The 26,058-nt window shown below is 45.7% G+C and overlaps 1 protein-coding gene across 30 annotated transcripts in view; it reads left to right on the top strand.

Moving 5' to 3' along the window:
• The window catches only part of NRXN3 (neurexin 3), a 1,684,741-nt gene that overhangs the window by 49,823 nt on the left and 1,608,860 nt on the right, over nucleotides 1-26,058 (top strand). For 29 of the 30 annotated variants that reach the window (XM_074392932.1, XM_074392912.1, XM_074392931.1 and 26 more), the window contains exon 2: nucleotides 20,022-21,429. In XM_074392932.1, the coding sequence (XP_074249033.1) occupies nucleotides 20,721-21,429 (709 nt within the window). In that variant the 5' untranslated portion in view covers nucleotides 20,022-20,720. Of the gene's footprint in view, nucleotides 1-2,252; nucleotides 2,451-20,021; nucleotides 21,430-26,058 lie in introns of those variants that run through there. The other variant, XM_074392901.1, reaches the window with a different exon arrangement.

Below are 26,058 nucleotides of genomic sequence, written 5' to 3'. Positions count from 1 at the left end.
TCTACGGGAAAAAAAAAGTTATCTAGGCATGGCGGTGCATCCCTGTAGTCTTAGCTACTTGGGAGGCTGAGGTGGAAGGATTGCTTGAGCCTAGGAGTTTGAGGCTGCAGTAAGCCATGTTCATACTACTGCACTCCAGCCTGGGCAACAAAAAAAGGCCCTGTCTCTTTAAAAAAAAAAACTTTACTTGATGAAATAAAAAATTAATAACCTTGTGTCCATATTAGGCACATTGTCTTTTTGGGGGAGATGAAATTTTATTTCCTCATGACATCTATAAGTTTGGAAACCTGGCCAGATGCTGCAGGGTAGACCCCAGTCCTGGTTGAAAAGCAGCTCCATTTTCTGGGATATTAATTCTCTCTGAGAACTTAATCCTTCTAGTATAAAGCAATATCAAAGGCCCCAGGAGTCCTCAATCAGTTGCTAAGAAGAATGAAATTGCATCACAGTTCTAATTTGTAGCATCGGTAATCCAGTGCCTTCCTTGGCTTTTCAAATTCTCTACCTTCCCTCGTTTCTTTTTCTTACCTTTGGGATTGGAAGAGTCAGAAGTGCCTGGGTGCCTGAGCTGTGAGAGTTTCCTTTAATGCTTGAGGATTTCTGGAAAAGAGAGCCTCTCTGTATTGGTTTGAAGGCTGTCATAGCAAACTATTACTCCTGAGTGGCTTAAACAGCAGAAGTTGATCTTCTCACAGTTCTCGTGGTTGAAGTCCAAGGTGTTGGCAGGACTGGTTTCTTCTGAGGCCTCTCTCCTTGGTGGGCAGATGGTGGCATTCTCTCCGTGTCATTACATTGCTTCCCCTCTGCATGTATGTGTGTCCAAACTGCCTCTTGTTATAAGGATACCCATCAGATTGGATTAGGGCCCACCCTAAGGACCTCATTTTAACTTAAGTATCTCTTTAAATAATCTACCTCCAAATACAGTCACATTAGGTACAGGGGATTAGGAATTTGGTGGTGGTGGTGGGGGGGTTTGCAGTTCAGCCTCCAACAATCCCTGTCCAATATACAGGGTGACTATTTCCAGGGGATGGGGAGAATCACTGGAAATTTTATGTGGCATCTGATGCTGAGATTTTTAACCCAATGTTCAATTTAAGGTTAGTAGGATTAGAAAACTCAGGATTAAAGTGAGGTCCACTGAGATTTTGGTTTCTAGGAGACACTGACTAGGGTGAGAAATTTGAAAAAGACAGGCTACTATTGAGAAACGTCTTCAGATAAACACAGACTACCAAGTAGGCCAAGTCCAAATTATTGATCTCAAAGGCTGACCAATAAAGGACTCATTGGAAAGTACCCTGATCCAAGTTAGAAGGCTTGGGTTGCGTCTTGGCCCTGCCTCTCAGCTGTGTGACCCTGAACAAGTTACTTGACGTCTTAATTTTACCCATCTCTGAAGTAATAATACATCTCTGAAGTAATACATCAGTGGATTTATGCAAGGATAAGATGAGCACAGTGCTGGGTATCTGGTGAGTTTTCAAAAATGTTATTTGTTCCTAGAATCTGAATCTAAGGAGCTTGGACTCTTTCCTATTGGCAGCAAGGAGCTTCTTTAGAAGCCTGGGAGTGATCTGTTTAAATGTGAGTTTTAGAAAGTTAATTCTGGCTTGGAAGCAGTTTATTAGGAGAGTTGGAAGGAGGGAGAGGTTTGAAGTACAAAGATCAGCTATTAGGTGTTTGAAATAATTCAACTGATAAAGACCTGTTTGAACTGAGTTACTGAGGTAGATGGGGATGGAGGGCAGAAGTGGAGAGGGGAATAGAGAAAGACAGGGAGGGAGAAGGAAAGGAAGGATATTTAGGAGGTAGCATCAGAATATTAGACAATTATTGGATGGAAGGATATGAGAGAGAGAGGAGATGAAGAGAGTCGGGTAATGCCCAGGTTGCTAGCTGGGCCTACTGAATGGATAAGAATATTAAGGAAGATAAATTCAGGAGGAACAGTTACGGAGGGATGTGGAGGAGGAAAGCAATGAGTTTGGTTGTAATCAGAGTATGTTTGAGTTGTCTGGGGGGCATCCAGGACCAAGAGGGTCAGGAGTGTGGGTAGTTTGTGAAGGGATCTGGAGACGGAGCTCCAGGGATGCTGACCTCTGAAGGGTTGGGGGGAGAAAAGGAGCACCTGAGAGTGACTTTCAAAGGTGTGTGGAGAGGGAGGAGGGGGAGCACAGGAACGTGCCAGGAAGGGGGACCAACAGTGGCAGATGCAGCAGGAAGGCCTGGGAGGTGGGAACTGAAAAGCAGCTCTGGTTTGGTATTTTGGAAGCCACTGGTAACTTTGGGGAGAGCTGTGTGAGTCAGGGACATGTGGGGGCAGAAGCCGGAATGCAGAGGATGAGGATAGAAAGGGAGACATGGAGATGATGAATTTTGATGGAGAAAAGGATTACAGAGAATATCTTCAAGGCGAGGGAAGAGTCCCGTTTTCTTCTAAGGTAACTGGCATGCTGCTGGGGGCAGGGGGCAAGTGGGGAGCCTATGGAGGTTTGAGAAAGTGTTGATGGAACAGGGTCCCAGGGAGGTGGCAGGGCTTGGAGAAAGAGCACGGGGGAGAAGGTAGTTTTAAAGGGAACATTTTTCATTGAGAAAAGAAGCAGAGGGAAGGTAGGTAGGAGAGAAAGTGAGTAGCCAGAGGGGAGAGAAGCACAGGACTTCGTGCCTAAAGGTCTCAAGATTTTTTTTTTTTCACTAAAAAAGGAGCCCCTGTGGCATCGCTGAATGAGGAAGGGGAAAAGGTTTGGAAGAGCTGAAGAAGGGAGGGTATTGGGGAAAAGCTGAAGGATTGCTAAGTAGCTGAGGTTAAGAGTGTCAGGATCATACCATAGTTGCATTTGTTGGCATAGATGGCCTGTTGGTTATTAGTACCTATCTGTTGCTCAGGGGCAGGAGAAGTGATCGCTTAGATTCTTCTAAGATAGAGAACTGGTGGGTGGTGGAAGTTCAGGGAATGAGGGAATGATTGACTGTGAAGCCTTTTCTAGGTAAGAAATGAGGAGAATGGTGTATGGAAGGGGTGATAGACTGTGAGTGAAAAGATTAGGGTGCTATATAGCTTTGGCCAGGTTGGCAAGGAGAGTTAGGAAGAGATAGGACATAGGAATAAGATTTTCCTGAGATAGGTATTTATTGGAGAGGTAGTTCTGGGTGGGGCTGAAGTCCAGGTTGGTGATAAGGGAGTGGGGAAAAAGGTGCAGATTACTGGAGAAGAGGCATAAAGGCCATGAATCCAGGGCACTGAGCACATGAGCATTGATCACAATAATGGGAGTCAGGATGCAGAGGGAAATTTAGCCAGTTAAGTATCTCAGTGGATGTGGGAGAGTAATCTTGGGGTGTTGTATTGGTCAGTTATTACTGTGTAACAAACAATCACAAAACTCTGGCTGGTATGCAATAGTAAGCCTCGATTTAGCTCCCACATCTGGAGGCTGTTGATCTAGGCCATACTCACCTGGGTAATCCCACTGATCTTGCACCTGCAGGTTGGATGGGGTTTGGCTGATTTAGGTTGGTCGTAGTTGGGGTAGGTGACTGGAATAGCTCTAGCCATTGACCTCTTGGGACTGAAGGGCTAACCCAGGCATGCTCATCCCATCATGATGGCAGAGGTGCCAAAGAGCAAGCACTTTTTAAACTTTTGGTCATGTCACGCCCATTAACATTTCCTTGGCCAAAGCAAATCATGTGGTCAAGCCAGAATTCAAGATGTACGGAAATACACTCCACCCATGCAGGCAGGAGGTAACTGAGTATTTCTGAACAGTAACATAATTGACTACAAGTGGTAGGTAAGAGCAATGAAGAGGGAGAGAGGTGGGGTTGTAGATGACATGGGGACCTTGAGTGATGACACAAGGACAGAGGGGAAGAAAGGATACTGTCACTCTGCTCCCGTCCTGAGATGCACCTGGCCCCAATGCAGAGTGTTTGGCAAAGAAATCATTTGATTAGAGAAGACATAACTTTCTGTATTGTCAGGAGTCAAATATGAACAGTGGGAATTCTAGAGGGCACAGAGGGAAGAGTTCAAAACGGGTATTGAGAATGCAGTTGGCTACCCAGGGCCAGAGATCAGCTGCTAGAGCAGGAAGGTCCTAGCCTTAGGAATAAGGGACACACACACACACACACACACACACACACACACACACACACACAGCTGCTAGAAGAGCGTGGGCTCACCCGAGGTAAACTCTCTCAAAGCCTTATTATTTTGAGAAGGTGTTGTAAAGACCAGCCGCCACATTGCCTTGAATGAGACTTCGGGTGCTTCTCTCTTCCGGACTAACTGAGGAGGGCAGATGCTTCCTGGGGAGGAGACAGTTTTAGGGAGAGGTGGTCACAGATCCGTACTATACTTGGGATTTCACAATTGCTTTTACTCTGGCAGGGTGTTGGGAACTTTTTTTTTCCTGGCACTACAAATAAGGAAGCCAGAGGGTGAGTGTGGGAAGGAAACTATTTAAATGGAGATACAGTAATAGAAATAACATCCATCCTTGGAAAGAGAGGCTCTACAAGAAAGGTGGATGGGGTGGGGCACCTCCAACCCACACTTTATCTCTTTGCAGAGCCTCTCACTACTTTCTGAACGTTCTTGATCTTCACTTTCCCACTAGACTCTAAGCTTCTTGAAGTCAAGGCTGGACTTGTCTTATTCATAGTTTTATGCACACACTCGGAACATAATAGGTGTTCAGTAAATATATTTGAGTGGATAAGTAAATGCATGATGAAAAATTTACAAATTAGTATATCCACCTCCACTTAAAAGAATTCCAAACTTACTTTCAGTAATGTCACTCAACAACTATTTATGGTCCTCTTGAATATTAATTAGGATGACTAGGCATTGGTGAGGTGTGAGACACAGTGCTTGCCAGATGGTTGCTTGACTTCATTTGCAGCTTTGGGAACACCAACGAACAACGCAGAGCCGCATGAAAATGTTTCAGACCTTAGTTTGTCCACCTGCAAAAGGGGGAGGCTGAAGCACTCATTCAATTTCTTCCTTCCAAGGCCTCTTGGAATCTTTAATATTCAATTGTTCATTGTGATCTCTAAAATGGAGAAAACAGTTTGATGCTTCTAAAATATATCTATTTCTGTCTTTTTTTGCCTTCAGAGCATTTTGTGGGACTGGTTTTCTGTGGAGCACATGTTTGGAAATGTGGGCTTGACTAATTCTGCTGGATCAATTCTTGTCGAGTTTCTTTTGACGGTCCTTCCCCTCGCACCCTGCTAGATGCACTTGTATCAAATGTAATAGTGCTTTTCCCCTCCGATGCTTAGGATGGGATGGCTGCTTTTTAGAGCACCCAAAGGATCCAAACCTTTGGTTATCCTTTGTTCTGATGATGTTGGAGGTGGATGCTCAGGTTTCAGTGTTGGGTCGTGCCTGTTAAGCTTCTACTTTGGTCCACAATACCCAGAGCACCTTGAACTCCATGGAGGATTTGAAGCATCCACGATAACTCTTTCCCTGAGGAATAGGGGGACAAAGGGACTGACTTATGTAGAGATGTGGCTAGAAGTTGGGAGAGCTGGACATGCTGACCTGGGACAGGATCAGGAATTCTGAAAATCGGGCAGTTTCCAAGGTAAGGTACGGAGTCTGCGGCAGGGGCTATTTTGCTATGTTCTTGCTCTTTTGGATTATATACCTGGATAGGACATGGCCTCAGGTATTGGGTCCCCCTGGCTGCTCAGGTGTATGGAGAATGGCCATGGACGGTTGAGAACCAGGCATGAGATCAAGCTCGGGCCCCTCTTCTACCTCCCCTGGATAAGAGCCATGTCCTTATTAGTTTCTCTGTGTCCTGTTGTGTTCCTTTCACATCCAGGTCCCACACCATCAAAAACACTGACTTTGTGTCATCATTCCCTCTGTTTAAAATCTTCCAGCAGCTCCCCAAGACTTTCCTAGCTTGGCATCCAGGACCTTTGGAACTCTGCCCTCAACGTGACTTTTTAGCCTTACATTTTTTTCCCAGTCTTCCCTCCCACCCATCCTACATCCCAGCTAGATAAAACTTCTTTTGGCTTCCTGGACACCCATGATCTTTCCTATCACACTGTCTTTATTTGCTATTTTCTTTTTGCTGGGACAGCTCCCTAGTGGCCTGGTCTAGCAAAACCACTCATTCTTTAAGTATCTCTCACCTTACCTTATTATTGCTCACACATCTATCTCCCTTCACCCACTAAATCTGCCTGGGATCTTTTGGACTCCAGAGCCTTACAGGGTGCCTGTAGCAAGTATTTATTAGAGGTTTGCTGAGTGAATGAATAAGTGTGCATTGTGTTGAATGAAATGGAGGTTGTGACCTCTTAACTCCCTCTTGTCACCTTCACCTTTCTGCATGTATTAAAAGATTTATCTAACCTGGAATAAAAAATGCCAATCCTGGCATAGCAGAAAGATGGGTATTTTAAAAACAGAGGCAGTTTTGTTACCTTTCAAGCATAGCAGATTTTTGAAGGCTAACATATAAATAGGTACTAATAAGGAAAGTGTGAAAACTAATGCAAAATTACAGGTTATTTTAGTCCTGATTGTATAATAATGGATCATAAACAAAAGGACTGTAAACATTCCAGAATTATCCAGCGAGCCCAGAAGTTGAAGCCATGCTGATAGAATAATGTTTTGAGCCTTGGGTTTGAAAAATATACTGACTTTTTAATTTGAAAAACTTTGAGGCTGGGCGCAGTGGCTTACACCTGTAATCCCAGCATTTTGGGAGATCAAGGTGGATGGATCTAGAGGTCAAGAGCTCAAGACCATCCTGGCCAACATGGTGAAACCCTGTCTCTACTAAAAATACAAAAATTAGCTGGGTGTGGTGGCACGCGCCTGTAGTCCCAGCTATTTGGGAAGCAGGCAGGAGAATTGCTTGAACCTGGAAAGCGGAGATTGCAGAAACAACTTTGAAATACTTTTTGCTGTTAAGTAAAACCTGAAACTTGGTAGATAGAGAAAGATGTAATTGGGACTTCTACCTTTTGAGGATCAGGGAAACTGTATTTGAATTATTACAATTCTGGATTAGTAGCCCTAGGTGAGAAAGTTTGATATTATATAATAACTCACTGTTACAGGGTAGAGTCTTGCAGAGGTGGGCCCACTGTGTGCCATCCAAATGCATTTAATTACTTTAGCATGAGCCCACAGGTTTTATTTTATATGCCTGTCACAACTGATGGGAAGGTGTTGGGTTGGGAAAGATTCTGAAGCTCCCTCTGGGCTCAACAATATGGCACCATGATTGATTCATAATTGATTAGTGAAGTGTGCTGTGAACATGTGAAGGGAAGATTCATGTTTTTTGCTGCCTTATCTAACATATCCCAGAAACAGTGGCATAATGTAAATCAGTGTGATATATGATAGAAATATGGGCCTTATCATTCATAAGCTTGAATTTAAGATTCAATTACATCACTTACTGTTTTGTGACCCTGAATGAACCACATTCTGTCTCTGAGCTTCAGTTTCTTCACAGGTAGAATGGAGTTAAAAAACAAAACATAACTCCTTGTCATATGGAGGTTAGATGACAGAGAGTTACTTTATACACACCAGTACCTAGCTTTTCTAATCAGACTTACGAGATCATTGCTGTGTGCAGTTAGTACTTACCTGTTTACTCTGTACATGTTGCCTATGATGGTTTCTGTGCGTATTGCCTGTTTTCCATTCTCAGCTCACAGTACAGGAAGCTGTGCTGGCTCACTGACTTTGCACACCCACCAGCCGAGGGCTCTCACCAGAGCAGCTCCCGCCTCCTTGGTTCTCTGTGATGACGTCCTTCGGCATAGGCAGTTAACACTGAAGCAGATGTGGCTGAAGTACATCGTGGAGCTTAGAGGCTTGGAAGTTCCATTCTTCTTAACTTACTATGTTCAGCGCTCGTAGTAAATTTGGAGCTAAGACTTGGACTTAAGTTTCCTTAGCTGCCTCGGGATTGCGTCTCTAGAACGTCATAGAGTTTAAGCCTTGGCCGGGATAACTGGGATGACAGTTCTGTTCTACATGTGTCATCCTCTAGGAGGCGAGCGTGGGCATGTTCTCATGGCAAAGGAGCAAGAGTGAGCAAGCAGAAAATATGAAAATGCTTTTCAAGCCTCTGCTGGTGTCATTTTTGCTAACATGCCATTCAGCCAAAGCAAGTCACATGTCTGAGCTTAGTGTCCAGGGCTGGGCTCAGTGGTGTTAAATTGCCAAAGGTATGGGGATGGGGAAAGCAAAGGATTTGGGATTAATATAATCAAACTACTACAGAACATTGTGGGAGAGATCTCTGAAATCATTTTTTTCTTTCTATTTTTTTTTTTTTTTTTAAAAGACAGTCTCACTCTGTTACCAGGCTGGAGTGTATTGGCATGATCTCAGCTCACTGCAACCTCTGCATCCCAGGTTCAAGTGATTCTCCCTCCTCAGCCTCCCACATAGCTGGGATTATAGGCACCTGTCACCATGCCCAGCTAATTTTTGTATTTTTAGTAGAGACAGGGTTTCACCATGTTGGCCAGGCTGATCTCGAACTCCTGACCTCAAGTAATCCACCTGCCTTGTCCTCCCAAAGTTCTGGGATTACAGGCACAAGCCACCATGCCTGGCTTAAATAATGTTCTCTTAATGTGTACAAACAGTGAATAGATTTTCTTCAGTCCTTAAGGATTCAGCTTCTTACATGGACTTTAGCAGAGGTCAGGGGTATAGCGCCTTGGCTCTAAATTAGGGTGAGGGTGTTTGGTCCTTCTAGGCATCGCAACGACTCCTGACTACCTTGCTATAAATGGCACTACTCATGTAGTAATGTTGTTTCACATACAGCTTGGGAGACACGTAAGCATTGAAGCTACGTGCTTTACACACGTCCCTGGTGGCTGCGGCATCTGCTGTATTTTGGATGACGAACTTCTCAATGGCATTGTCCCTGGCTACACATGGGGCCAAATTTGTGCAATAAATAGGCTGAACATGACCGTTATTTATTTATTTATGTGGTTTTTTTTGGCCATGACTGTTGATCCCTCTCTTCATTGTCATTTTGGAGTTAGGAGCAAGAGCTGCACCCTTATTAGCATGGGACTTTGGAAAAATGACTTCACTTTTCAGAGGCCTCAGTTTACTCATCTCCCAAAATAGGGATAATCATAGTTCCTACTTCCTAGAGGTTTTGTAAGAATTAAATGACTTCATGTGTACCATGCTTGGCATAGCGTCTTATAATATGGGTGTTTGCTGTTGCTGCTGGTGTTAATAAGATTTGTGTGCTCGAAGAACTGCCTAGCAGTGGCTTTCCAAAATCACAGAAAGCCCAAGTTGCCACGAGTTGGGGTCCTGAACACACTGATCCATACTGTTTGCCATCTGCTCCTGGCTCCCAGGCTCGGCCCTCACCCCCACTGTAACCCTTCCTGGAGATACCATCTGTGGGCACAGTCCTGCCCCTGCTTCCTGTTCTCTGGCATCACATTGCCCTGCAGGAGGTGAGGTCTCTACCTGCGACGTGTGCCCTGTAGATGGGGCTGTGCCAAGCCCCACATTTACCTTGTGGTGAAGCTGGGGGCTATCTGGTCTGGGTTCGCACAGTTCGAGACTGTCCGGAGCCTCTGCCAGTTTGTTCTGTTCTCCTCGCCAGCTCTGGCACCTCTTGCTCCATTAATGGAGAATTTGTCAAGTAATGGGAATAATTAGCACAGTGGGGGCTTTACTGTGTCCTGGAAAGAGAACAGAGAGAGCCCTCCCAGCAGCCCCAGACATGATTGCTGGGCAGGCTTATTTTCTCTTGTCTGCGCCTCTCTCCCCTTCTCTTGTCTGTGTTTGATTTTTTTCCCTCATTCTTTGTGTGGAGAGAGTTGGCTAGGAGAAAAGACTCATAAATTGCACTCTTGCTGGGCTGGTGCTGTGAGAGCTGGATAAGATTGTCTTCTAGGGCTGAATAATTTTCCTCTCCCCTTACCCCCTTTGTGGGGAAAGATCAGCTAAGCGCCTAGTTCATATTCCCCCTCCTTTTCCCTCTCCATTTTTTTTCTCTTCCCCAGCCCCCCCCGACCCCCCCACTTCCCTTCCATATCCCCTCATGTAAAGAACTCACTGGCTTTCAATTGAATCTTTTTTAATGGTCCCAAGAGGCGAGGATCTTGAAGGGTGATTATCTTCATTATAAATTATTAACTCTCCCGGCAGCCAGATGGCTTTCCAAACCATGTCTGGGAACTCCAGGCTAGGGAGGCCCACTGGCCAGAGAGGAGAAATTGAGAGAAGGGAGGAGGCTGAATAGTAAATGGCCACAGCTTCTTGCATCCCTGGCTATACTGAGGTTGCTGGGGAGCCTGCTGGCACCTTGTACAAGGCCTGAGTTCTGCGGTGTGTGGGGAAGACTTTGTGGTGGTGGTTGTTGGTTTTCACCCACTAGGTAACTCAGGGTGGAACAACGAGGCTACCTTGGGGTTAGAGTAGAGGTGGTAGGTGGAAAAGAGACTGTTGCAGTGAGTAACTTTTGGTGTGTACCTTAGAAGATTGTCAAGCATGGTAAGAAGGCGTGATTATTTCCTTTCTTTGTGTAGTCTTTGATGTGCACGTCCTGGAAGGTGTATTTATGGTTCTTCCCGATGCACAGGAGAAGAACAAAAAATTGAATAGATCCGCAGGGATCCAGATGGTTGCTTGGTCAATCGTTAGTGGAAAAACGGTCTGGTTCTGACTCCCAGTCTGGTGATCTTACCCTGACACCAGGCTTCTTTTCCCCAGTTGCTTATGCCCTACTTGTCCTTCAAGTTTCCCTGCAGGTTCCTCTCCTCTGAGAAACATTCTCTGACCACACCAGCTCTGAGTCATCTTGTTCCTCTGGACTATATTGTACTCCATGCATAGACCTATTTCGTATTGACATACAACCCCTAAAGGTGTCCAGTCTCTTTTGGGTCATCCCCAGTGACAGGGAACTCACTTCATTTGGAGTATAATTTGCATCTAAGATAAAGGCATAAATTCTCTTTGTAGAACTTCCATTCACTTAGCAAAATTCTATCCTGGAGTGCAATAGAGAAACTGTGGGATCTTTCTTCCAATTTAGGAATGCTTCAGATTCCTGCAGACACTGCTCCCACCACTGCTGTATTGCCTCTGTTAACCCAAACACCCGACACCTCCAAAGATTTATCCTAAAAGACTCAGGCATGACTCTCGATGCTGTCTGTGATAATGGGATGAAATTTAAAAGAAGTCCATCTACCCAGCTTACTCTCCCTTAGCAGTCCCCATGATACAGTTTGGCTGTGTCCCCACCCAAATCTCATCTTGAATTGTAGATTTCATAATTCCCATGTACATTGGAGGGACCCAGTGGGAAGTAATTGGATCGTGGAGGCAGATCTTTCCTATGCTATTCTCATGGTAGTGAGTAAGTCTCATGAGATCTGATGGTTTTTATAAATGGGCATTCCTCTGCACAAGCTCTCTCTTGCCTGCCACCATGTAAGATATTCCTTTGCTCTCCCTTCATCTTCTGCCATGATTATGAGGCCTCCCCAGCCACAGGGAACTGTGAGTTCACTAAAGCTCTTTCCTTTATAAATTACCCCATCTCAGGTATGTCTTTATTAGCAGCCTGAGAACAGACTAATGCACCCCGTGAGACACCAGCATTAGCCATGCTGCTGGCATGAAATAATAAGCATCGAGGACAACAGTGGACAGCAACAGCAATAGTAGATAACATTTATTTGGTACTTATCTGTGTTGAGCATTGTCCTAAGGGCTTTCACTTGGACTAAGTGACTACCTATGATAATTCCTTGTTATCATCTCTGTTTCACAGATTAGGACAATTGAGGCACAGAGTGGATAAGTGACTTGCTCAAGGTCACATAGGCATCAAGTAGTAGGTGTGAGATTTGAACCCAGGAAGTCTGACTCCAGAGCCCATGCCTTTAACCACTACACTATCCTGCCTGTATGAGAAGGGCACTTATCCTATCACCAGTGTTCTTCTTTGGACCCTAGAGGCTGACCACCACCATGTCAAGCCCACACTTGGCAGAGTCTGCTTCTCACATTTGGTCTACCTCCTTATATTATTTAGGCTCATGTCTTTCCTTTCTACTAATATATAAGTGCCTTTCAGGGCTTGAGCTATTTTTTAATTTATCTTTATGTCTGGAATATGAGTGCTCCACGGTTAAACGAAATGAATGAAAAACTTCCTGTCCATTGAATATCTTCCAGCTTACCTACACCTTTCTCAAAGAGTATGAGTCAAAATAAAAATTCGGTAACCAGTGTCAGATTGACACCGATGATGATCTCTTTCTTCCTGTAAGTTGTATTTCAATTAATGCAGTCTAAAACTGCACTTCATTATCTGGCAGCCACAGATACATGCATATGTGTGTGTGTGTATATATATATATATATATACACACACATGCACACAGACAAATATATAGATACACGCATATATATATGTAAATGCTTATACATATATATGTATATGTGTATATATATGTGTGTGTATTTGTGTGTGTCTTTTTGTCTATTTAATTAATTCTTGTTTACTATATAGTTACAAATTGTATATTCCATCCTTATGGGTTGTTTATATTGGAGGAACAAGTTATATTACTTTCCATTTATCTCCATCAAATTTTTTCTTAATAGATAGAGGCTGTGGTTTTAGCCTACCGTGATCTCTTGGGGTCCCTTCAGCCTCATCTGGCTCTCTCATTGTCAGTTCATTCACACTCATGACTATTTGGCTTACTCCCTCTTCATTGGGGCTCTTGATAAATATGAGGGAGGAAATCAGGCCTGACTTCCCAAAAGCCTGTATCCTAATAGGTTCACGCCTTCTTTGAAAGCTGTGCTTCAGCCTGTGACAAGTCTTATTGGTTCTATCCGCCTCAAAGTCCTCATATCATGAGAAGATCTGCCAAAGTCCATATATAACTCCTGTGTGTTTCTACTGCAACAGATCAGTATTCTTGACAGAAAAGGAATTTAGGTTAGCCTGACATGACTTCTTAGTTCTTGTGAAAAACTTAGTTTTTAGTATTAAAAAAAAAAAGCGTTATAGTTCAAGGTTAAAGAAAAGTCTCTTCCTGTGTCTCCCCATCTCTGTCTTTCTTTAGCACAATATAAACTTCAAATGCTATTTTCTGTGTGTCCATTTAATAGAATGGAATTAAGGTCCTTGGAGGCTGTTTCCTCTCCTTTTTCCTACAGCACAAGGATGATGAACTCAGGATGATATAAACTTGGTGACCGAGACTGGGAGCAGCTTTGCAGATTTCAGGAAAAGAAGAAGGTGGAAGAAGGGTGGTGTTCCTAGATATGGCCAAATTGAGGGTACAGAGTAGGCTGGGAAGAGAGGACAGTGAACTCCCTATTGCAAAGGATGGTGGATGTTTGCCCCTAGTCTTGTAGAAGAGAGGTTGGGTTTGGCTTGGGGAACTGTAAGAAGGATGTAAAAAACAAACAAACAAACAAAAAACAGGAACTAGTAATAATTTTCTTTAAAACCTTTCTTCAAGTGACATAAAAAAAATAACAGATTAACATGTGTATGTATCAGGAAGTGCATGAAGTTGCTTTTATTGAAATACAGCATACATAGAGAAAGCACACACATCGCAAGTATACAGCTTCCTTGTTGCATTTTCACAACTGAACACGCTGCACAGCCTCACCCAGATCAAGAACAGGATTCCTTTACCCCTTTGCCTTCCTCTAGTTAGTAACCAATATTCTAACATTTAACAGCATAGAATACATAATTTTGCCTCTTCATATGCTTTATATAAATGAAGCACATACAGTCTGTGTTCTTCTGTGTCTTACTTTGCTCAGTGTTACATATGTGAGATTCATCCATACTTCTTTCTGGTGATGAAGAGCAATCATTCCCAAAGCTGTATAGTATTTTGCACAAATAGACTACAATTTACTCCACTGCAGATAGACATCAGGTGATTTTCTAGGTTTTGTTTCTTATGAATAGGGCTGTCATGAACATTCTCACGCATCTTTTCAGTTGGACATTTGTAAGCATTTCTGTTGGTATATACCTAAAAGGATAATTGCGGAGTCCTGGTGTAAAAATGTTCAGCTTTAGTAGATACTGCCAGCATCATTTTCCAAAAGTAGTTACATTCCTATAGATTTTCAAATTTAATAAAGTTCAAAACTGCCCTATGACATAGGTATTCCCTTTTTTTTTTTTTCTGGGTGAACAAAGACTCAAGAGAATTGCCCAAGGTTCAGTAGCCATAGGAATGAGAGTCCGGGTTTAAATCTAGCTCTGCCTGCCTCCAAAGCCCATGTTCTTTCTCACTACCCTGAACTACTTTGATATCTTTGAGAGAATTCATGCCTTAACCTCCCTCACTGCCTGCATTAACTCAAATTCAACTTCAGGTTTGGGAGAGAGACCCATCTTGAAACTAATTATTGTGGCAAGGAGATTAGAATGTCCCAGTTGACTAAACTGGATCATATGATTTGGGATTGGGATGACCCTCACCTGAATGACACAGAGCAAGACTGGCAGTGAAAATCGTTTACCTGCAAAGTGGGGTGAGGGGTGCAGTGAACATGGGGCAAAACCAACCAGGAGCCATTGGAGAGATTTTGCAGTCCTGGTGAGGGCAGGTCATAAGAAGCTTCCAGAAGAAAAACTGGTAAGCCCCGCCTGGGGACTGTGACATGCCTGAAAGGCCTGGGTACAAGGACACTCATGATCACGACTTCCTAAATCAAACCCACTTCCAGACGCAGTCTGACTTCCTTTCTTGGGTCTGTCTCAAGCTCAGCTTAAAGCTCCAGGCAGTTGGAAAAGGGAGCAATGGAATTGGAAGGAGGGGTGGGAAGGGCAAATGGCAGCCAGATCTTCTGAGCCACGCTTGTGGCAAATAGTCCACATGTCAGAGTTGTGTGAGCCCCCCACCGCACCACCCTGCCGCCTCCTAAGCAGCCGGCTTATGAGACATTTGCAAAGATGTTAACCCCACATAAAAAGTGTGCCATTCGATAATTATGTAAATTAGCTGGCAATTAGATAATGTCACTCACTTTCCCTCTCTCACTTGATTCCCACACAACAGACAAGTGTTCTGAGCTTCTGCACCAGCCTGGTCCCTGCCTGGAGGCTCTGGGGCAAACCACCTGTGTGCGTGGCTGTCTGTGGCTCAGTAGAGGGTGGCAGTCATCTGGCCAGGTGAAGAGGGCTCCCTGGCTCCTGTTTTTCCATTTCTTGAGCCTGGCATGCCCCACCAGAGGGCTAAAGAAGGCTGGAGGATAAACTCTGGCAGCAATTGGAGGCCTATGATATATAGTGTAAGGGCATCTCTAGCTTCTGGCCACTTTGGCAATTTCCCAGAGGCTGCAGGAATGTCCAAAACCAAGAAAAAAATGGAAGGGCTTTAGGAAAGAATATGGGTAGCCCATAGAGGGTCAAGTCTACATGAGCCCAATTCTGATGTTACTACTTCTGAAATTGGATTCTGCCTGTGGGAAAGAAAGCTTGGGTTTCCCCAGTCAGCCTTTTCCAGTCCCCATAAGGCAAGGCAGGGAACGGTGGTATCTCCAGAGCTGGTCTGGGCTGCGGGGGAAGGATGAGGAACTGGATGAATGGGAGGCTCAGCCTGGAAGAGGTGTGTAGCCCCCACAAAGCAGGTGAGGTCAGTGCCCATGATCTTCCCGCACACGGGAATGTTTCTGGGCAGCATGGTTTTCATTAGTGGGTTTCCCCAGGTCACTAAGCATGTGCTACTTTGCTCATCAGGGTCATGTGAGGTTAGCATCCAGAGAGGCGCGGGGGCTCAGGATGGCTGTCTTTGTGTAAAGTGGGGTTGTCTGGAGGCCACTGCACGGAACAGAAGTCAAATAATCCACAGGAATGCTCTGCTTCTGCTTTACTGTTCATTCTGTCTACAGTGCCTCCCAAACTCCAGTGCCATGACCAGGCCCTGTGGCAGGCACTGTGCTGAAGCAGCCACTGCCTCCAGGGAGCCCCCCCATAAGCAGTCTGGTTCCAGAGCCTGGGCTTTTAATTGCCATGCTTTACTGTCTCTGAAGTAAACTTGTCCCCCTCTAGTTTGCGACACCCTGGAGGGTGAGATTGGTGTCTTTATTCTGCTCTGATCCAATAGTGCCTGGAATGCATTGGAGCCCAGTAAATAGCTGAATGGAAGGGTTTTCTCTTTTACTTGAGATGTGGCCCTTTGACTCGGTTGGCATACCTCACCTCATACAAGGATCATATTCTTAGAAATTATGTCCCGTTTCATGCCCTAGTCTCCTGTCATCAATGTCTGGCTTCATGTCTTCCACTCACTCCACTGCTACAGCACCCACCTCTTGCTCTTCTTCAAATATTCCAGTTTGCTCCAGCCTCAGTTCTTTTGCATTGACTTTTACTCCTGGAATATTCTTTCCAGATACTTAGATGGCTGATTCCCTCACCCTCTTCCAAGTTTCCTCCCTCCCTCCCTTTTTCTTTCTTTCTTTCTTTTCTTTCCTTCCTTCCTTCCTTCCTTTCTTTCTTTTCTTTCTTTTTCTTTCTTTCTTTCTTTTTCTTTCTTTTCTTACCCTCCCTCCCTCCCTCCCTTCCTTGCTTCCTTGCTTTCTCTCTCTCTTTTCTCTTTTATTTTCTTCTTGTCTTTCTCCGCACTCCAGCACCCACGCTGGAGTGCAGCGGTGCAACCTCCGCTGACTGCAACCTTCACCTCCCGGGTTCTAGTGATTCCTCTGTCTCTGTCTCCTGAGTAGCTGGGACTACAGGCACATGCCACCATGCCCAGCTAATTTTTGTATTTTTAGTAGAGACAGGGCTTCACCATATTGGCCAGGCTGGTCTCGAACTCCTGACCTTGTGATCCACCCGCCTCGGCTTCCCAAAGTGCTGGGATTACAGGTGTGAGCCACCGCGCCTGGCCCCAAGCTTTTTCTTTCTTTCTTTCTTTTTTTTTTGAGATGGAGTCTTGCTTTGTTGCCCAGGCTGGAGTGCAGTGGCACGATCTTGACTCCCTGTAAACTCCACCTCCCAGGTTCCAGCAGTTCTCTCTGCCTCAGCCTCCTGAGTAGCTGGGATTACAGGTGCCTTCCACTACGGCTAATTTTTGTATTTTTTAGTAGCGACAGGCGTTTTGCCATGTTGTCCAGGCTGGTCTTGAACTCCTGACTTCGAGTGATCCACCCGCCTTGGTCTCCCAAAGTGCTGCAATTACAGACATAAGCCACTGGGCATGGCCTCAAGTCTTTTTAAAAATCTCACATTTTCAAAGAGTCTCTGTGGTGTTTGCCTTTTTCTGGGGTGTCAGTACTCCTTGCCTGTTGATTTCATGCTACCAAAGTCATGCCAACTAGGTTAAAGTTTGTGAAATTTTAGCGGTTGGCTCTCACAGGCCTGTGTGAGTTGGCACCAGCACACTCCTGTGTCCATGTCTCAGCTGAGCGTCTCTTGAATCACCGGGGTACCTGCGTGTATGGTGAAAGGATTTGATAACAATAACTTGGGCATACGCTGAGAATGACCCTGCATGGCAGATGCACTTGAACGTGTGTCCCTAACTAGGGAATCTGGGAGTGGCCAACCCAGAGATTTGTTCCTTTTCTATCAGGAACATATGAGTCCCTGGCCAGTCCCATGGAATGTGGGCTATACAGGTAATCAAGGCCCTTCGTTTTAGGGTAGGTGAAGGTTGCCAGGTAGGGACTGTTTGGGGGAGGATGCTAAGTAAACATGCTGTATAAACTGCACACCTTTTGCAAGCAGTTGAAGCTCTCCTACCCAGGTCACCACCACTGGACTCTCTCCTCTGGATTTCAGCTCCCAATAAAACCCCGTGTCTCACTGGCTGGCTCTGGGATACTTCTTCTGCCTCTTGAACCTGGTCCCTTCCCTGTCAGAGTCTATAGAAGCTTGGCACAGCACCTGTGCCCACTTTAGGGAACATTGCTTGGACAAAGCCTTTTATAGAACAAAGGCTTTCCTTAGGATGGATTTAATCAGCTCTTGTTCGTTGGGTTTGTTTGTTCACTGGGTATAGGTGTTTGTTCCTGGTTAGGGAACAGCAGCTTCCTCTTCAAAGAAGGGGTAATAACTAGCTTTGCTGATGTGGTTATCATAAAAATAGTGGATAGTAATGTTCTGATGGAGACCATGGTGAATTATCAAATGTGCCAAGTAATGAGCGGCAATTTGCCCGGCTCCTGGAAGTCACACTTGCTGTTTGATCTGAACAGAGAAGTCGGTTAGGTGAGCCAGAGTCTGCCGTCAGAAAGCAGATTGCGTGCTGGTACATTTCTATGTGTTTCTAACCATCAGAAAATACACATAATATACTCTAGGTCGTTCAGAGCTATCCACTGTCACTCTAGGCATTTCTTAACTATTCGGTTGTCATCCATTCTGCAGTTTTCATCATCTTTTTTAGTATTTTTGTTTTCACACATTGCTCACTCTATATAGCTATACATACATCCACACATACACAGACACACACTAACAACCCCTCCTCCTGTCCCTTCCGACTTCAGAAATAAAGAAAGAAACCTAGGATTTGTTGGTCACCTACTATGTATAAAGCCTCATGTGGCCAGTGGCAGTGGCTTACGCCTGTAATCCCTGGCTGGGGCATTTTGGGGTCCCTCAGGAGGAGTGCATCGCTGAAGGCACTTTGAGAGGCCTAGGCAGGCAGATCGCCTGAGGTCAGAAGTTTGAGACCAGCCAGGGCAATATGATGAAACTCCATCTATACTAAAAATACAAAAATCATCTGTGTGGTGGCATATGTCTGTAATCCCAGCTACTTGGGAGGCTGAGGCAGGAGAACTGCTTGAACCCAAGAGGTGGAGGTTGCAGTGAGCTGAGCTCATGCCACTGCACTCTAGCCTGGGCAACAGAGTGAGACCCGTCTCCAAAGGAAAAAAAATTGGCAGGTGCTGTGGCTTATGCCTGTAATCCCAACACTTTGTAAGGATGAGGTGAGCTGATCATGAGGTCAGGAGTTCCAGACCAGCCTGGCCAACATGGTGAAACCCCATCTCTACTAAAAATACAAAAAAACTATCCAGGTGGGTGCTGTAATCCCAGCTACTTGGGAGGCTGAGGCAGGAGAATCGCTTGAACCCGGGAGGCAGAGGTTGCAGTGAGCCGAGATAGAGCCACTGTACCCCAGCCTGTGCCAGTGCAAGATTCCATCTCAAAAAAAAGAAAAAAAGCCTCATGCTAGGATCTTCCTATTCCTGATTTTATTTATTTCTCTCCTCAATCTTGAGAAGAGGCTATTATTTTCCCTACTTTACAAATGAGGAAATAGAAGCTCAAACAGGTTAAGAAATTTTCTCATAGTGCCGCATACAGGAGCTAGGATTCAAACTCAGCCTTTTTTTTTTTTTTTTAAGGCCGAGTAAAATAATCCTCCTCTCTGGATATTGAGTAAGAGAAAAGGGTTATTTTACTCGTTACTCACCTTCCAGTTTATTTTCACGGATTTTTATAAACATTTCTTTCACAAATTTAGGGGTAGCAATTTGCCTTAGGCTTCCTATAGTAAGTTGTCAAATTGAAAAGGAAACATCTAGAGAAAAAAATTAATGTCATTTGCATGCTTTTAATAGGTAAATAAGTAAAAATTAGGTGTGGGTATTTGAGTATGTAAAACGTTAACAGTTATCTTAAAAATGCATTTTGGCCATGTGACCTTGTGATGCGAATATTATAACAATGTGCTGACATGGCTTTGGGGACTTTCATTATTTTTACTTTTACATATGGAAAACCCGAGTGCATCATTAGGACCTGGGCTCAGGTCCTGTAGTGGCTCTGGAAGAACCCAGGGCCTCCCTCCCATTTGAAGCACTAAGCACTGTAGCAATCACTAGAATAGCTTGGCTCGCAGTCAGCATTCCATCAATACTTGTGAAATAGGAAGCAATGTTTTCCTAATATATGGCCCTAATCTTCCTCTCCTTCTCCCTCCCCTTCTTCCCACAGGTCTTTTCTCTGGAGTCCTGGGAGGCAAGTTATGGGCAGCACTGCCTCTGGCCGCACCATGAAGCCTGAGTCTGCTTGCGCTCTGCCCTGGGCCCTGCTCTGTCTGAGCATTGGGCTTCTAGCTGCCCCCCTCCTCACAGCCTGCCACTGCTAGGAGGTAGAACGTTGGGACTGGTTCTTGGCCTGTTTCTACCTGTCACCTGGCTCACCTCACCACTCACTCCTCCTCCATCACAGCGCCCCGGCCCTGTCCCTGGCCTCCCTGGCTGGGGCATTTGGGGGTCTGCTGGGAGGAGTGCATCGCTGAAGGCATCTTCCCACTCTCCTGCACCTTCTCCTCCTTGAATCAAGGCCTCCGGATCCACATGGATAGCTGAGATCTTTTCTTGGAGAAAGACGCTTTCCTCTTCACTCCGGCCCCTCACTTCCCCACCTGATTTTCCTCCTCTTCTGCTGGTCCTGTCTTTTTCCACTGCCTCTTTGTTCAATTTCTTGCTTGCGTGCCCCGCTGGGACTCTTGTGCACTTTTCTCCCTCTTCACCATCTCAGGATCTGTGTGTGCCGCCTTCCTCCTGTGTGCTCTCTGTCCCCCCATCTCTGCCTTGTCTTCCTCTCCCACTTCCATTACCAAAGGGAGAGAGCCTCTCTGGGCTGTTCCCTGGCCTGTCTGCTCCTCCAGGCTCTGTCCCAGCAGCCACAATGAGCTTCACACTCCACTCGATTTTCTTCACCCTGAAGGTCAGCATCCTGCTGGGGTCCCTGTTGGGGCTCTGCCTGGGCCTCGAGTTCATGGGCCTCCCCAACCAGTGGGCCCGCTATCTCCGCTGGGATGCCAGCACGCGTGGCGATCTGAGTTTCCAGTTCAAGACCAATGTCTCCACGGGGCTGCTCCTCTACCTGGATGATGGCGGCGTCTGCGACTTCCTATGCCTCTCCCTGGTGGATGGCCGCATTCAGCTCCGCTTCAGCATGGACTGTGCCGAGACTGCTGTGCTGTCCAACAAGCAGGTGAATGACAGCAGCTGGCATTTCCTCATGGTGAGCCGCGACCGCCTGCGCACGGTGCTGATGCTTGATGGAGAGGGCCAGGCTGGGGAGCTGCAGCCCCAGCGGCCCTACATGGATGTGGTCAGTGACTTGTTCCTCGGTGGAGTCCCTGCTGACATACGACCTTCTGCCCTGACCCTGGATGGAGTACAGGCCATGCCCGGCTTCAAGGGATTAATTCTGGATCTCAAGTATGGAAACTCAGAGCCTCGGCTTCTGGGGAGCCAGGGTGTCCAGTTGGATGCTGAGGGACCCTGTGGTGAGCGTCCCTGTGAAAATGGTGGGATCTGCTTTCTGCTGGACGGCCACCCCACCTGTGACTGTTCTACCACTGGCTACGGTGGCAAGCTCTGCTCAGAAGGTAAGACCTTCTCCTTCTGTTGCTAGAGACCCATCCATGGGATGGCTGAGGCTGGGGCTCCTGATAGAAACCAGCTCTGTATAGGTGCGCATCTTAGCTGCGTGTTAGATCACTGGGCCCCTTGCCCCGAGGAGGCAGTAGGAATCCTTTGCCTACTCTCAAAGGAGAATCTGTCAGATCTCAGCAGGAGGAGAATCCCGGCTCCTGAACTCTGGGCTCTGTACTCTACTAAGAGGATTAGATAAAGTAGGCTATAGGGTCTGCCCCAGTTTGGCCCCTCCCACTGCAGCACCATTGATCATGGTCAACCCAGGGCAAGAAAACAGATAGAAATTAGCAAATTTCATTGGGTATGGTGGCTCATGCCTGTAAGCCTCGCATTTTGGGAGGCCGAGGCGGGTGGATCACTTGAGTCAGGAGTTGGAGACCAGCCTGGCCAACCTGCTGAAACTCTGTCTCTAGTAAAAATATAAAAATTACCCAGGTGTGGTGGTGCATGCCTGTAGTCCCAGCTACTCGGAGGTTGAGGCAGGAGAATCGCTTTAACCTGGGAGGTACAGGTTGCAGTGAGCTAAGATTGCACCACTGCACTCCAGCCTGGGTGACAGAGTGAGGCTCTGTCTCAAAAAAGAAAAAAATTGGCAAATTGCTACCTGTGTCCCTCTGACCCTTTGAGGCTTGGACCCTAAAGGATAGTTGGGAAACTCCCCATCACTTCCTCTTCATCATCCCTAGCATAAAGAATGGCTGAATGCACTCGATTCTTCTTTTGTGGCCCACTACACCTCCCAACCCTCTAGGAGGCAGCCAGCAGGTGGATGAGGCATCTGGGCCAGGCCCTTCTCGCCTCTTTGTTTTGGTAGTGAGGATTTCTCACATGAGATACCTCTTTAGAGGTGGTTCCCTTTCACATCCTCTCCATGTACTGAGAATATTGCAGAGGCACAGAGATTGACTGTAGCCTTGCTCAGCCAACCCTCCAAGGGAGCTGAGAGTATATAGCATAGCCTGAAGAACCTCCCAGGTCCAACTGTGACTTCCCAGGGAGAAGCACGGAGGCCCAAAGGCTTAGGCTGTCCTTCCTTGTTCGCCAAATCCTGACTGTTTGGGATTAGATTTAAGAGAGGTGGCTCAGACTTTAATTTGACAAATACTCAAAATCCAAGTTCCTGGACTCACTCACGGCTTAGATGTGGGTAGGAGGAACTGCTGAAAGGAGAAACTGAGAATGGCCATGCAGGTATGTATGTTGAGAGATGAGGATGACAGGAGGCAAGGAAGCCACATTTCCTCCTGCCACTGGGGTTAAGCCCTGGATTCTCCTACATGGCCTTTATGTTGCCATCCCCTACTGGGCTCTTCCTGGAAGTGGTGCAAGGGACAGGGCAGAACAGTGGTTTTCAACTTAGCTGCACATTAGGATCATCTTGGGGGAATTTAAACTCCAGACCACATCCCAGGCTAATTAAATCAGAATCTCTTGGCATGGGATCCAAGCATCTGTACATTTTTAAAGCTCTCCACATAATTCCAGTGTGCAATCAAGGTTAGGAACCAACTTGTACAAGATCAAGCGAGGCCAGGTGGCTGGTGCCAGGTGGATGGTGCAGGTGGGTGTGGCCAGGTGACTGCCTTGCCACTGACTCCCGAGATTTCTTCATTCAGGTAAGCCCCCCCCCACACCTTGGGATTTGTAATTAAAAACTGCAGGTGTTCCTTAAGTGTTTCCAGAACATCCCAACCCCTAAAGCAGGTTGTCCTTGATGTGAACTTCAGCTACCAGTGGCTATTTAAGAATACTTAAAAAATTAAAGCAAAATTTATTTCCCAGGTGGTACCTGCTGGAGACCAGAACACATTAGAGGTCTTGTCATGCAGGGGCTATTGCAGGAACTGCCTGAGTCTACACTTCTTTCTTCTAATAAGTTGGGCATCAATTCTATCTCCTTTCCTGCGGGTGGCTGTCAGAGATGGAGATGCCAGGCATATATATTGTCCTTATTTGGCTTCTGTTTTTCCTCCACCAAACCCACTGGGAGAAGGGATGGGGAGGAGGCAACCCCAGTCTACAAACCATTTTGGGAATGTGGTTATTGAAGTGCTTCTCACAAGCAGGTGCCTTCTGGAGCTGACTGCTGTTCCAGAGCTTCTTGGCTTTGGAGAAACTTCTGCCTCAAGACGCTGACATGATCACTTGTTTTCTCATTCGCCCAAAGGATCTGTTCTGTTCTCAAAACTTGCATTGAAAGCTGGCATTCTTCCTTTCTAGGGACCAGGGTGTTTGCAAGTGTGTTGTTAACTTGCTGATTATCCCTGATTGCATTTTTGTGTTTAAAAAGAACTCATTTCCTTGGGGCAGGTTTGGATCAGCACTTTTCTGCAGGAAAAAAAAAAAATCTCTATACTGTATATGTATACAATTTGCTTTCTCTTCTTTTTCTTTTTATATTTTGTGTGTGTTCCAGTTCCCAGTGGAATTTCTTCAGAGCAGATTGTGTGCCGTTGGTTTTTAATAGCTAAATGCAATATGTATATTTTAATAATTGTTTTTTTTTTTCCCTACAAGGTTCAGATCATCTGCTGGCTAGGGATTGATGCCTCTATCTGTAGAAGGCAAACACGCAGCCTAACTCATTTATTCTCCTGATACATAAGTAGAGTAAATAAACTGCCGTAACAGTAACACTTGGCTGGCTTGGAACAGAGCAGTGCAAAGGTTGGGGTGAGAGAGGATGTTCAGGGAGGTGACAGAATCTACTGTTGATTACTTGGAGCCTGTCGATCCTGGTAATTGTCATCATGTCTAATCAATCACAAAAATGGATCACAGACTATTAGAAAATCACTGTTGCCTCCACACCTAGTTAAATAATTTTTAAAAAGTAAGCAGGAAAAACTTACCTGTAAGAATGTAACGGGAAAGGAAACCACAGCAGCGGCTAAGTGTCAAACAGATCTGCACAAAACGGGACAATGTCTGCCCATATTTCCAAAGATAATGTGGTGAAGCGGGTAGAGAGAATGCACCCATTCTCCCCACCCCACCCCTGCGAAATTGTCCGTGTCACAGAATTGAAACCAGGGGGCTTAGTCCCAGCAGGCAGAATGTGCACCAAGCACCTGCTTGTCTCCATTTGCAGGATAGGAGCTGCTGTTTGGTTGTGTGAGGCCTTGCACCAGGCATGGAAGGTCCGTTTTGTACTTTATGCTTTGGCAGTTCAAAGAGCAGGGAGAGCTGCGAGGGCCTCTGCAGCTTCGGATGGTTGTGGTCGGGCCACTGGAGGTGCTCTCTGTGGTCCATTAGCTCCTAGCCCACCCGCGGTGTTGCTGTTTGCTTGGACTATCTGGGTCTCCATGCCCTGATGGCTCCAAAATGTCATCATGCTGTGCTCCAGGAAGAATGTGCAGATAGGCCATCTCTTTTATGTGCTTTGGGCTATTTTGATTCTCCGTTGGGTATATTCCCTAGGTAAGATCCAGAAGACACAGGAGATAGTTGCTTTGGGAGAGTTTGGACTTATGGGCATGAGGTAATAGACACAGTATCTTCTCTTTCATTTGGTGAAAGGCTATTAGCTCTGGCTGCAGACTGAATTCCACACAGCTTACTTGGGAGAACCTTATTCCAAGGCTCCCAAGCTAAATAATAGTCACATTGAACATTGTAGCACGTGATGGACAGAGAAGCAGTCCCAGATTTTTACATCTGGGTGTTATGTCTATAAATAAAATGCTTTGGTGGTCAACCAGACTTGTGCATGTTGACATTGAGTCTTGCCTTTTTGGTGGTGATTTTAAAATTATGTGTATCTGCTTTGGAACATAGTGGAGCTGTAGCATGCATTTTCTTCCGGCTTTTTGTTTAGCTCAGCCTGTCCCGTTATGGGCAGCCTTGAAACTCAGTGGCTAATGAAGAGGTATCCTCAGCTCCCTCTAGAGAGCAGTTCCCTCACGGGTCATTGAGAGTTTGTCAGTACCTTGAAATGAGTTTAAACTTGTTTATTTTTAAAACATTCTTGGTTATGAATGTGCATGTATTGAATTACTCAAACAACCTTATGGTTGTGAAGAATTGATTCACTGCCAAGGTGTATAAATTTCAGTCCTAGTGTCTCTGAAGAGTTCATTTAGCATGAAGTCAGCCTGTCGCAGGCTGGGTGGAGCAAGGGAACAATGTAGAAGCTTTCATAGGTAGATCGCTACTCCCAAATCGACCTATGTCACAGATGACTCGTGCCATCACATTTTATATTGATTCAGTTGAGAGGCATAAGGTTCTAGTCTACCGGCAAAGATGAAGTTGATTCCTTGTCTTCTGTCTTCTCTTATGGACTTGGGTGGGTGCCCAGACCAGAAGCAGTTTGTCTTGAGTCTTAGCTGTTATGTTTTTAGAGATTGGGCTCCTCTAGTGAAGTGTTGTGGTGGGTGTTGGTAATAGAGACCACAGCCTTGTTATAAGCATGCAGTTGTGTGGTCCCCAGCTCAGCTTCAGGACCGTGTTCTGTAGTAAGACTGTCCCCCTCCCTCCCACCATCTGAAGCTCAGATCCTACTCAGGTCAGTCTGATTGATGGCTCAACACCACTGTGTGACCTTCACATGCCTTCCCAAAAGTGAATTTCAATTACTT

This window comes from Saimiri boliviensis, chromosome 2 (assembly GCF_048565385.1).
Source record: "Saimiri boliviensis isolate mSaiBol1 chromosome 2, mSaiBol1.pri, whole genome shotgun sequence".
NCBI lineage: Eukaryota > Metazoa > Chordata > Mammalia > Primates > Cebidae > Saimiri > Saimiri boliviensis.
This window is presented reverse-complemented; position numbering and strand designations above follow the sequence as displayed.